At 48.7% G+C, this 13,046-nt stretch overlaps 5 protein-coding genes across 5 annotated transcripts; 4 read left to right on the plus strand and 1 right to left on the minus strand.

The window, feature by feature from the left end:
- Positions 1-484: 484 nt before the first annotated feature.
- On the minus strand, positions 485-982 carry PFICI_09880 (Peptidyl-prolyl cis-trans isomerase-like 1; the record flags this gene model as incomplete). The annotated part of the gene is made up of 1 exon (XM_007838461.1): positions 485-982. The coding sequence occupies one exon, from the start codon at positions 980-982 to the stop codon at positions 485-487; it is 498 nt and encodes a 165-aa protein (XP_007836652.1).
- A 1,105-nt stretch (positions 983-2,087) lies between these two features.
- PFICI_09881 (uncharacterized protein) lies at positions 2,088-3,869 on the plus strand (the record flags this gene model as incomplete). The annotated part of the gene is made up of 2 exons (XM_007838462.1): positions 2,088-3,016; positions 3,071-3,869. 2 exons carry the CDS (start codon positions 2,088-2,090, stop codon positions 3,867-3,869), a joined length of 1,728 nt encoding a protein of 575 aa, XP_007836653.1.
- A 1,183-nt stretch (positions 3,870-5,052) lies between these two features.
- On the plus strand, positions 5,053-6,099 carry PFICI_09882 (uncharacterized protein; the record flags this gene model as incomplete). Its single annotated transcript, XM_007838463.1, has 2 exons — positions 5,053-5,145; positions 5,254-6,099. The coding sequence occupies 2 exons, from the start codon at positions 5,053-5,055 to the stop codon at positions 6,097-6,099; spliced, it is 939 nt and encodes a 312-aa protein (XP_007836654.1).
- Positions 6,100-9,901: 3,802 nt separating this feature from the next.
- PFICI_09883 (uncharacterized protein) lies at positions 9,902-10,751 on the plus strand (the record flags this gene model as incomplete). The annotated part of the gene is made up of 2 exons (XM_007838464.1): positions 9,902-10,132; positions 10,260-10,751. 2 exons carry the CDS (start codon positions 9,902-9,904, stop codon positions 10,749-10,751), a joined length of 723 nt encoding a protein of 240 aa, XP_007836655.1.
- Positions 10,752-12,025: 1,274 nt separating this feature from the next.
- Positions 12,026-12,920, plus strand: PFICI_09884 (uncharacterized protein; the record flags this gene model as incomplete). Its single annotated transcript, XM_007838465.1, has 3 exons — positions 12,026-12,143; positions 12,206-12,377; positions 12,443-12,920. The coding sequence occupies 3 exons, from the start codon at positions 12,026-12,028 to the stop codon at positions 12,918-12,920; spliced, it is 768 nt and encodes a 255-aa protein (XP_007836656.1).
- Positions 12,921-13,046: the final 126 nt, after the last annotated feature.

Raw genomic sequence — 13,046 nt, forward strand, 5'->3', positions numbered from 1 at the left:
ATTCATGTTGTCCAGGTCATGGACACGACGGGGGATATTTTTTCAGGGGTTTAGGCGTTGGCAAGTGACTCCTTTGATATCACGAGGATCGAAAAAGACGGCGTCCGGTCTTGTTTACACACTTACACACACCTTGGCACTTTTTTTGTATTATACGCAGCTGATTGTGTGGTCTTCCATATTATGTAAATTCGATTCCCCAAATGGCGACCACAAAGTATCATGTAATTTAACATGACAAGGGGAAGTTTTGTTCGCCCATCACTGTTTGAAGTAGTTTCTTTTATCCATACCAAGTGACTGCGAAGAGAAATGTCATTTTATACCGACGCCCAACGCCTTCCAATGCTTAGAATATATGGTAGACCATGGGTATTTTGAGGTCCCCGAAATATTTCTTGGCTGATGGTACCCGATCGTAAACTACGCGCCTTCCGGATTTCACCGAGGCGGCCATCTTATAAATGTCCATATCTTGGAATGATTACGAGAACTCTTCATTGTTCTCCTCGACAATCCGCGCCCGCAGTATCTTGACCTCCTCGACAGGACGATCTTCCTTGTCTGTGCGAACCATGCCCATGCGCTTGACGACGCCGAGGCCGCTCTTGACGCGACCAAAAATGGTGTGCTTGCCGTCCAGCCAGGGGGTCGGGGCGAGGGTGATGAAGAACTGGGAGCCATTGGTATTGGGCCCAGCGTTGGCCATGCTCAGGACGCCGGCGCCCGTGTGCCGGAGGCCGGCGTGGATCTCGTCGTCGAACTTGTCGCCGTAGATGCTGGCGCCGCCCCGGCCCGTCCCTGTAGGGTCGCCCGTCTGGATCATAAAGTCGGAAATGATGCGGTGCACAACGCAGCCGTCGTAGTAGTTGCGCCGCGCCAGCTCGGCAAAGTTCTTGCACGTCTTGGGCGCGTGTGTCGTGTACAGCTCCACCGTGATGTCGCCCATCGAGGTCGAGAGTAGGACGTCGGTCGTCGCCATTGCTTTTTAAGTGGGTGCCGTCTCTATGTATGCTGCGAGGCGACTTTGGGTGATTTTCTATGTAGAATCAAACGAGTGGACAATGTAGAGCGGCAAGTGTTCCGAACAATGTGTTTTTCCTCTTGTTTGTTTTTCAACACCACCTTTGAATTGATCCAGTTACGCAACCAGGCACAAATTGAAGCTTCGCCAAAGCTTTGGCGGGGCTCAGCGATGAGGTGGATAATTTACACGAGCTAGACTTTTTGACTACGTATCTTTTTTTCCCCAGGGCATTTTTTTTCCTAGTCCAGGCAGTGCTTCGCTGGTCATTTTTTTGCGATAGCCTAAGGTACAACTTGAAAAGTAGCGGCGGTGACGCTAGGCATTGCAAGGGCTCGCCACTGATTAAGGTATGTAGCCACTGATTATGGGCCTGATTATTCATGTTCCGTGGAGGGGGTCCTGCTGCAAGGCTACCACCGGCGTCAGAAGAACACATGCCATTTTGCGTTTACCATTCTCCTCTTCCTGGTTTTTTTTCTTTCCCGATCTTAATTTCGGCCTCAGCATTCATTGTCATTGTAAAATTCCCAATAATATTGGACTACATTGAAAGGAGCCTCCCATCTTCATCTGATATTTCAAGTCGGAAGGAAGTTTCAAGACGCCACTTTGCCTGACTCGTTGGTCTTTAGAAATTCAACAGGCTCAATCTGAGGCAGAAGCATCTCGTACGTTGCCGACACCTTCAGTAGATCCAGGCCTGAATGCAATATTATCGAGTCACCGCCAAAGAAAAAGCATCGGAAAATTAAGCCTTTTCTCCCCAAGCACCTTGTCGGCCACCCCTCGAGACTTTGGATGCTTATACGACTTGCTTGCGCCTCACTGTTGGCTAGCTCGACGACACATTTGGGCCACAAGGAGAAAGGCAGCCGCATCCACGGGGTTCAATCTAGCTCACGAAGATTAATCGACCGTGGTATATCTGGCCGCACCTAACCCAGGTGTCCGGATTAGTCAATTAGCCTGAGCGGGACTATATATCGTCTGCTCTTTCGGTGTGCAATTCCTCACGGATGAACAAAATTTCACCTGTCCTACAACGAACGACATAACAAACATGACCAATTCTTCGGCAGATGGAGTGCCGGGTGACGGATTGGATGTGACGGGAAATCTGACTTTGTTCCAATCATTCTCTCAAATTCCTGCAGACTTGTGGAAACACCAAGATCTTCTCATTATCCAGACCAAGGTTGTTTGCGCCGCTCTTGGATGTATTTATCTCGGAGCACATGCTTCTCTGCGACGTCCGCCTAGCGCAAGCCCACCACCCAAGAAGTCGAAATCAGGAAAGACAAAGAAAGATGAGGATCAGGATGACCAGTTCGTGCAGGGGCTTGTTGCCTCGGATGCCATCATGTTTCCCATCATGGCCGGCACGGTTCTCGTTGGTCTTTACTATCTGATCAAATGGCTAGAAGATCCTGCCATCATTAGCAAGATAATGGGCATCTATTTCTCAGTCATGTCGCTCGGCAGTATAGCCAAAATGGCTGCTGATTCACTTCACTTCATCACTGGATTCATCTTTCCTGAGGTGTGGAAGTCGACAAGTGGCACCTTGTACCACTTTGACAACTCCCGCAAGTGCCTATATACGCTCAGCGAGTCTGGTGAGCGTATATACGACAACTCAAAACAATCACCATTTCCCGGTGTGTTGAGCTTTGTTGGCCTGACGGAGCAGAGACGCAACACGTTCTGGGAGCTCCGCCACCTATTCTATGAGCACTGGACAATCCGCATCGGCATGCATGGAATCGGGAAGCAAAAGTTCCAGGTCAAGCTCAATGACGTCCTCGGAGCATTCTTGGCCATCGGCGCAAGCATCCTTTACCAAACCACCAAGTCGAACTTCCTGTCAAATGTCATGGGCTATGCATTCTCCTACGTCGGAGTCATTACACTCTCCCCCACTACCTTTACCATTGGTAGTTCTGTTTTGTTCGGCCTGTTTTTCTACGATATCTACATGGTTTTCTACACGTAAGTACCTGGCACGAACATGCACGGATACCCGAGCTGACAGACACATGACAGTCCATACATGGTGACCGTTGCCACAAAACTTGATGTCCCCATCAAGCTAGTTTTCCAGTCAAACAAGCAATCCAGCATGCTCGGACTTGGTGATATAGTTGTTCCGGGTATCTTTATTGGTCTTTGCCTCCGTTTCGATCACTTCTTACATTACTACCGCCAGCAGAAGTTGATTCCCGTTGAACTGGAGACTGAAGCTACCTCAGAGGATGGCCAGATCTCAACCAAGAAGGAAACGCAGCGTATTGTCCACAAACCTGTGTACGTCAATCCCCAGGGCCAGTGGGGCAATACGTTTTGGGGCAACTCGAGTGCCACTCCCGCCACAAAGGCCGCTGGCTTCAAGAAGACATACTTCACGGCTGCCATGGTAGGCTACCTGTTAGCCATGGTGATGACGTTGGCTATGCTGTTGATATTCAAGCACGCCCAGCCTGCGCTTCTGTATCTTGTCCCTGGCGTCGTATCAGCGGTGTGGATCACAGGTCTTGTCCGTGGCGAGCTCCGCGAAATGTGGATTTATACTGAGGATGGTACTCTGGATAAACAAGACGTTGTTGTTGAAGTTGATGGAAACGGAAACGTGATCAAGGAGATTGAAGAATCGAAAGCCGACCAAGACGAAGTAAAGAAAAAGGACAGTGATGCGGCCAAGGCATTGGTGGACAAGCAAGGCGAAGATGCAGCCGATGAGAAGTCCAAGTCCTCTGAGTCTACCAAGAAGTCACGATCGAGGACTGTCTTTGTGTTTTCCATCGAGGCGCCGCCTTCGCCTGCAGAAGTAGAGGCATCAAGCTAATTGTACTTGTGAGCAAAGTAGTAAGCATAATGGCTGGATGGCTTGCCCTACATTGAGCGACAAACAGCTATTGTTACCAATAGATACAAATGCATCGCCAAGACAGTCTGTAGTCATGACTCGATATCATATAACACAAGTAACTTGCCAATTGACGTGCCTTGATCGACCTTTAATAACACAAACCAGGAATGTAGGGGTATCCCTCATCCTAATCTAGACCACTGTCGGATTCTTGACTACGTGACTTGATACAGGCTGCAGCCAGAGAAAGAAGAGAGCGGCAAGATCTAGAAATAGAACTTTGACGCTGGTCGCCGATTATCCGGGCCGGTTCGAGGGGTTACCGAAAAAGTATATCATTGGGTACCAACAACAACAACAACTAGGTGGTAGTTTATGGGGTACATAGCTGATATCCCGCCAAGATGTGCAAATAAATTCCCTCTTTATACGAACCTATAGACTTGCTCCTCATCTCGTGCTAGTCGCAGAATGTAATATATAAATATAGTAACTGCCAACAGCTCCCAACCCTGCAAGTCGCCTTCGGATCTGTGTGTGTGTGGTCAACGCAATAAGGGTTCGGACGCTAAACAGATTACCCCGCAGTCTCTTGTCCTGGTCCTGTCCACTAAAGATGGTTCGTTTCATAGAGCTCTTTTGTGTTATGCACCTGCAGTACAGCTCAAGCTACTAGTTGGTAGTTAGTCATTGGCGATGTAGCCCGGCACTGTATTCCGTGCCTACCTTACTGACAAAGTATGTTCAGCTCTGCCCATTGTGGCCAGGAATGGATGCAACGCCAAAACGCATCCGGGAATACCAAGATCGTACCGACCATACGGCTTCGCTTACCGACCGGGTGGCGCACCCCATTATTGAAAAGTGCCCAGCCTTTTTTTCCGCTCGATCCAAGGCTTGGGAAGAAGCAACCAAGAATCTCACATTACAGCTCTCGGGAGCCAAGATTTTTTCTTTGCGAGCTTTCTCGGGTTTTGTCACGTGGCGTAGGCTGACGGCTGACAGGTCCGTGGGAATCAGAGGATTAGATAAAGAAGGAAACATTCCCGGTTCTCCCCAATCGAGTGCCCGGCTCAAAAAGTTTAAACCCAACTTCTCTGATAGAAGAAGAACCTATCGAGGAAGCAAGTAACATCCTTTATCTCACCCATATAGCGCCATGACCAAGACCAGTGTCCAAGTGATCCAATGGATCGTGGATACACGCAACCTGTGGCCCGAAGCCACCAAACCAGCACAGCTAGAGACTGTGGTGAGTAGATGAAAAAAAAAAAAAAAAAAGACAAGAACACGGGATGCATTCGGGACCTTTTGCCAGGACTAGGGGCACACATTTTCGACTGATCATGCAAACTCCCAGGCTCCGGAATACCTGGCCATCCTCACGCCCGAGGAGAAAAAGGGCGTGCTCAAGTACTTTTTCATCCGGGATGCCAAAATGTCGCTCGCCTCGCAATTTCTCAAGCACTACGTGCTGAGCAAGACGCTCGGCCTGCCCTGGTCCGCCACCACCATCACCCGGGACCCGCACGGCAAGCCCATCTACGTCGCCCCCGACGGCTCCCGGCCCGTCGAGTTCAACGTCTCGCACCAGAACGGCATCGTCGCCCTGGCGGCCGTGGCGCACTATGACGGCCCGGGCGCCGTCGACGTGGGCGTCGATGTCGTCTGCGTCAATGAGCGCGAGGCCCGCGACCACAAGATGATTGAGACCGAGGGCTGGGCCCGCTTTGTCGACATGCACGCCGACGTGTTTGGCAAGTCCGAGACGGTCGACCTCAAGGCCGTCGGCAGGCTCACTGGCCAGTCCAAGGACGTTCTTAATGCCCACCTGCGCAAGTTTTACGCCCTGTGGTGCCTGCGCGAGGCCTACGTCAAGATGACAGGCGAGGCGCTGCTGGCACCCTGGCTGCACCAGCTGGAATTCCAGAACCTGCGGGCGCCCGAGGCGGGCCACACTGACGCGTCCGGGACCTTGGTCCAGACGGCCGACGATCCGCCGTCGACCATTATCCGGGAGCACGAGGTCTTGTTCAAGGGCGCCAAGGTCGACGACGCCAACATCTGCCTGCGGTCGCTGGGCCGGGACTACATGACGGCGACGGCGGTGCGGACGCCGGCGAGCAAGGAGATTGCCCTCGGTTGGGACCTGGGCCCCTTTGAGACGCTGGATCTTTCCATCATACTGAAGCATGCGACTTTCTAGTTTGAGCACCAGGTCTTATACAAAACGGGTATCAAATGATAAAAGTCTATGAGGCATTTAAGACTAGTCGTGACACATCTCTAACCGGAGATGTTGATAATGTTATCTACGGGGGATCAATCCAGAGGGCTGGAACCCAAGAGAGCACCACGAGAAGAAGCTCATGTTGAATATATTCTTTCTTGGCTGTAGCTCGTGGCCTACACTTGCCATTCCTTACACATATCTTCTTGCTGATGCAAGCAAATCAGAGTTACAACCCTGATGCCCAAGTAAATCGTCTCATTTAGGTTGCACTAACAAAAGATTGACACTGCTCGATAATAGACTGTCTGCGCTGCAATCACTTACTTTGCCTGCCCAAGTTCCTTTTTTTTTTTTTTTTTTTGTGAGGAGATTCCCGTCTGACTTGGTGGTTATGGTCTGTTGTCATTATATCAACCAGGCAGATATCTCGACTTTGTGGGATATCATGGAACCATGCCCATATCAAAAAGTCGCATGGCATGAGGTGCCCGTCCGAGTATAATATCGAGTATGTTCGTAAAAGAACGTGAGAAGGAAGATGAATGGCAAGTTCTCGGAGCTTCTTATATGATATGGAGGATAACTTATACATCTGCACGCAATTATAATGCAAACTCTGATAAAAAAAAAAAAGAAGAAAAAAAGAAAAAAAGCAACAATAGCCGCTCACCTAAAAGGATAAATCTAGTGCCACGAAAGAAACCGACCGAGGTGGTACCAAACGGCCCGGGTTGGACGGGCAGGGCCGAGAATCAGCATATATTTAACAAAAAGGCGGGGGCCACTTGACCACGTACAGTAAGAATTGCACCTTAAACACTGTCTTAAGCTTGGACTTGTCGCAGATAAAATATTGTCTTTATGGCTGTTTTACAGGTATTTTACGATAAAAACAGCATTATACCATAACGTATTATTAGCACTGTGTAAAGCTTGCGTAAATTGGTATATTATAATCACGAAAAGTAAAAAGCAGGTCTGGCCAGACCTGCTTTTTTACGATTATAGACGATGAGGGCATTTAGTCTCTATCGTTTGGAGATACGATTACAGAAAACGAGGGTGGCTAGTCCCCGTCGCCTGGATTGCTACGTATAATTACAGACGATAAGGGTGGCCAGTCCCTATCGGCTGTAATTATATATAAGCTTCTTTTGTTCCTATTTGTTTCTTTCCCTTCCTATATGTTTCTTTCCCCTTTTCCTGTTTTCGTTTTTTTTATTCCAGAGCCTTTGTTTAGCCCGGTGCCGTCGACGGATAAAAGAAGCTTCTCCGGCATTTTTTTTTTTCCTCTTTTTTTTTTTACCTCCCAATTTCACCCGTAAAGTGCTGGCTGTACTGGCTGGCTGTACTGGCTGGCTGTATTGGCTGTTGTACTGGCTGTTGTACTGGCCATAATTTCTTTTTCTTTGGTATAATAGATGGTAATCTTCAGGGTTGATCAGGCCCGTGAAGTAAGTGTATGGATAGAATAAAAAGAAATGCCGTAGTCGGCGATATATCTGGCGATATATACGGTACGATAGTTTCGTTACCTGGAGCCTATAGAAAATAAAAGAATTTAAGGGATTTATGCAACGTCGATATAGAAATACGTAGAAATTGCTATAGTATCGATACGAAAGTATTATATCCGACGGGATTCTGCATATTTCTTCGTATAAGACAGTGTTTTGGGGGCCATTTCTTGCCATTTACAGCTGTCTTAACCCGCTATTCGTTGAACTGCAGCCTCAACATCGGTGAGGATCAAGGAACGCTGTATACCAAATGCTTTGTGTTACCAGAGTTGCAACCATAAGCTGACGATTGCTTTGACGGCCGTTTTTGGACACCAAGACATTCGGTCCCGCGCAACCGCAAACTGACAAGGATGGGAATTACTCATTAGTGACACAAACTGACATGTTCTTCTTCTACCTAGTAGATATGCATGGCTCTTTGTGCGAGTTTGACAGACGCTTTTGGTGATTCCGCAAGACTATATCTTATGGAATATGTTGGTAACATTGCGTCCGTACTAGACGCGTCAACCTGAGGGACTTTGGGGCCATCTGTGAAATCTGACATGCAGCCGAGGATTGTCAATATAGTCGCGCTGCTTGGTTGGTAACGGGCTGCATCAATTCTGAGCACCCAAACGGCCGTACCTTTCATACATGTTTTTCAACAGCTCTGTGGCGTGCACTGTTACCGGATTCGGCTTTTTATGCACAACTGGGCGCTCTGGATCAAAGCCACGCAAGCCGGAACTGGTAAATGATGAACATAAATACGAGTCGGGCGTAGGGGCCTATCCATGAATATATGCCAAACCCACCCCCCACATGTGCTGATCGGTAAGCGAACCGACCTGGGAGGAACAGATTGCACGTGTTGATTGGCAAACAGCATGAGACCATCTCTGGGGTAGCTGAAATTGATAAGCTCAAATGATATATCTGGTCGTATAATACCAAATCATCTGAGGGCCTCCGGTTTCGCATCCTGTCGTGCACTTTATGAAGGAAAGGCTGCCATGGGCGCAACCTGGTTTTGTTTGTTGGATGAAATATAGGGACTGCGTCGGGGCAGCTGTAGATCGATCGCTTGGTGGCACAGCATCATGCAGAAGCTCAGGGCAAAGTCCCGCCAGTGCGCACACCTTTTTTCTTTTTCTTTCATTCTTTGCAATGAACTGGAGTCTGGGCGCTCGGCTAATATTGGAAACGTTCAGCTGGGCCGGTGATTGATTGAAAGTCCTGGAAGCTACTATATCCTGGATGACTATAAGGTATCCATTGTCAGGTGCCTCCATTTTAAAAGCCGCTTAATACTCACCAATCAATTTATAGTCCGCCTGCCTTTCAATCCAGGCTGCACGTACCGGACTAGGGAAATCTTTGCAGAATTGCCAAAGAACTTCATATGCATGGGGCCTTTTTTGGGGGGAACCCACATGGTAGGCGGCAGGCCACCACGGTGAGCTATGTTTCTTCTCACCGACTCAGTCCCTGCCCATTTGCCGTGGCCGAGCATTGCAATTAATGCGGCAGGATCTTGACCAGCTCAGACCGGTCAGACACCAGAGCTGACGCACAACAGCACTCGTAAGATCTTGTCTAGAGAAAATCCTTGATGCTGAGCTGTCATTTCTGACCAATACCATGGGCGTCAATGAGCTACCGGAGAACCAAGTCCCATGAATCAGCCAACCACCCTTGCAAATTGCATTGGAGAAAGCGCAGCGATTGGTTGCGAGAGCCATCGTTGGTTCACGGTATCTGGCCGGCCGGCAATGTACGGATAACCTCAATTGGCTGCTCATGTTGCACTGTACTGCAGCGCTCATATTCATTAGATGTCTAGGTCAGCGTTTAGCCAAGACTCACCATTGAGAGAATCCGTCATCATGCGCACATGGCAGAACCGAGCAGTTTTGGTTGCCCCAAATATTGCGTGGCGCAATATAGTGCTCTTCAGCCTTGATGAACTTGTCTTGCTTGACTCGCGTTGCGTATAAATACGGGGGCCTGGAGCTTGAACCAGGGATGGGGATTTGTCCGTCCACAATTAAAATTCTTCTTGTTTCGTACTCCATCTCGGACATCCGCACCAGCTTAAACAAAATCTGAAAAATAAGATTTGTTGTTCGGGTTCAGCTTTGAAGGCAGCCATGGTGGTCGAGTCAGTTATTGGCGAATATGCAAGTGCTATAAACAAGAGCTGGTCGCTAAAGGTGAATGTATCGTCCATCGAAAGCGATTTCAGCAGAAACTCACGAGCGACTCCAGCAATGGCGGCTTCTCTGCTAGAACAGGCCAAAGACAAAGCCATAAGGCTCCTGAATAGGCCGTGGCATAAACGTCAAGTGATCTGGAACGATCATGAATGGGATAACCTCGAACACCACTCAGAAGCTTACGATACACAAGCGCTGATGATTAGTTGTGGAACCGTCACGATTGATGGGCCTGAATCGTCTGAGCGACAGGTACTGCTCATATGGAACAAGAATACCAGCGCTGTGAGTTAAACTCCCTTCTGTCGCGCCAGGAACATGGGCCGGCGACACTTTTCTTTGTCAAGTCTAAGCTCTGGTATTCTGTAGACTGAATCAGGACAAGGAAGTAGCTGACCCAGACTGTATTTAGTGGCAATTGCCCAAGGGCAGAAAGAATGTCCACGAAGACTTTTCCGAGGCGGCGCTGCGGGAGACTACAGAGGAGACCGGTGTAGCGGTTCAGCCTCTGTATATGAGATTTTGCACGCGGCTGACTCTGCCAGAAAGGACAGAAGACGAGACAGCAGTGCAACTGAGACGACATAGAAGCGGTAGCCGGACGGATAATGGCACCATCAACCTACTGAACAGGGACATATTCTGCATCAGTCAATATCCTGATCCTGCCACGGGTGCAATGAGACACATATACTGGTATGCCGCCAGACCGCTGAGGACGGCAACGCCAAACCCAAACCTGCTGGGCCGCGACGACAGTGCTAATATAACGGCTCAATGGTTTCCTGCGGCCGAGGCCGTGAGTCGCCTTAAAATGTCGGTGGAGCGCAGGGCAGTGGCTCTGGCAGTGCATTATGCAGAGCAAATGACAGAAGAGGAGTGGAAGTATTCGCTCGAGTTGTGATGGGCTACACAAGATTGCTTGCAGTGATGCCAGGTTGAATTTGCATTCTTTTTTTTCTTTCTTCTTTTTTGGGAAGCACGGCGTCGAGGGATACGGAAAACGAATATTCAAAGGAGACGCCGAAAGGAAGTGCTGTAAGATTGCGACAGATGGTTTCTAGTAATATAATGGATGTATGTATCTAGGTAGTAGAAGAAGCCCTGGCGGTTTTCTGTAGTTGAGATATGCAAGGCACCAGACACACAAGAAAGAAGAAAGAACATGGGACGCTAGTCAAACTACACGAGGTTCCACGTTCGTGCCTTCCTGCTAACACTGCACCCATCTTTTCTTTATCAGAGATATACATGAAATCCAATATTCGACGAGAATCGTAGTCCTGAATATCTAGTGGATTCATGATGAAAGCTTTGAGAGTGAAGATATTCTGCAGCTCGTTACAATGACGACCCAACCAAGGCCTCTCTTCTGCCCTACTAATGCCGGTAGTATAAGATTTTATAGTTGGTCCATCTTTACTTGGCGATCTTAGCGAATATTCTTGTTTACCAATCTCGATCTTGATTATCTATTTGAATTATCCCCACAAAGATTTCATTTCATCACCTGTTCCCCATGATGCCGACTAGGTATGCAATATTGGAAAGCAACTCATTTGAAAAGGACCAGCGACGCACCTACAGCAGGCATGCACGTATCAAACGATCTAGTTTACGTGACATCATCACCTGCCCCACCATCGGCAGCGATGCCGCATTCTTGACGTGAACCTACCTAAATGTCCATCTACCCCTCACCCCATACCGGATAGCGAGGACAAACAAAGTTAGCGAGGTTAGCAGATATGAGCATCTTTGAGTGCTGATTTGAAAAGAAGAAGGGAAAACCTTTGCTGTATTTACATGAATTTGCCTGAAAAGGGATCTTGATCTAAATTAGTTCCCGGCTGTACCGAGTTCCGATTATAGTGTAGTAGTTCGTACTGTACCATCCAGTAGGTCTGGTCTGGCAGCAAGTAGTAGATCATGGCCTTCTCGAAGCACCTGCAGGCTCCCAGCAGAGCGGTTGCGTCAGGTCGTCGCCAGGTCTTAAGTCCGGCGGCCCTCCTGCAGAGTTACCCCAATTCAACTTCACAACAACCACCAGCTTCACACTCCATCTCTTCTTCAACCACGAGTAGCACAATTCACACGAGAAACTGTTGCAGCCAACGTCCACTTTCAAGCTCTACCCAAAACTTGCTCAAAAGCAACCTATCACAACCATTTGCCGCCATGTCTACCATGCCAGCATCTCATGGCCACTCCGAGGCCTGCTGTAACATCCCACCCGTCCAGTCCAAGGGATACAGCGCAAAGGGCAGCTACGAGGAATTTGGTGGATACAAGACCTGTGAGTTCATGCACGACTTACATTCATGTCCAAATCTTTTAATGCTCATCTATAATCCATAGACGTTACTGGACCCAAGGATGCCGCCAAGGGCGTCTTGATCATCTTTGATATCTTTGGTTACTTCCCTCAGACGTTGCAAGGAGCCGATATCCTCAGCAGCTCTGACTCGAAGCAGAAGTACCAAGTCTTCATGCCCGACTGGTTCAAGGGCCAACCTTGCCCGATTGAGATGTGTGTTGCTTCTAGGATGCTGCTGAAAAGATTTGATAGTTCCATACTGACAAGAGACACTATAGCTTCCCTCCGGACACTGACGACAAGAAGAAGCAGTTGGGAGCTTTCTTTGAAAAGTTCCCACCACCATCAGTTGCTAAGCAGGTTCCCGAGTACATCAAGGCCGTCCAGTCCAAGCACCCAGAAATCAAGGATTGGGCCATTATGGGCTTCTGCTGGGGCGGCAAGGTTGTTTCCCTCACAGTCTCATCGCCTGACAACATCTTCAAGGCTGGAGTCGAGTGCCACCCCGCCATGGTGGAGCCCGAGGACGCCAAGAAGATCAAGATCCCTCTCTGCATGCTTGCCTCCAAGGACGAACCCGTCGAGGATGTGAAGAAGTTTGAGCAGAACTTGTCGGGGCCCAAGCATGTTGAAAGTTTCAGCGACCAGATTCACGGCTGGATGGCTGCGCGCTCCGACTTGGAGGATTCGCGCGTCAAGGAAGAGTATACCCGAGGCTACAAAACTGTTGTTGAATTCTTGGGCAAGCACTTGTAAATCGAAATTGAGACGAAATTGAGACGAAATTGTAAGAGGGCTTCAGCCGGGAAGACCTTTCAACCGAGATTGAGTGTCGAGAAAATACGACAAGAGTAATTGATAATTAGTTCTACGATATCATAT

Source organism: Pestalotiopsis fici, assembly GCF_000516985.1.
Source record: "Pestalotiopsis fici W106-1 unplaced genomic scaffold PFICI_Scf_7, whole genome shotgun sequence".
In the NCBI taxonomy this organism is placed as follows: domain Eukaryota; kingdom Fungi; phylum Ascomycota; class Sordariomycetes; order Amphisphaeriales; family Sporocadaceae; genus Pestalotiopsis; species Pestalotiopsis fici.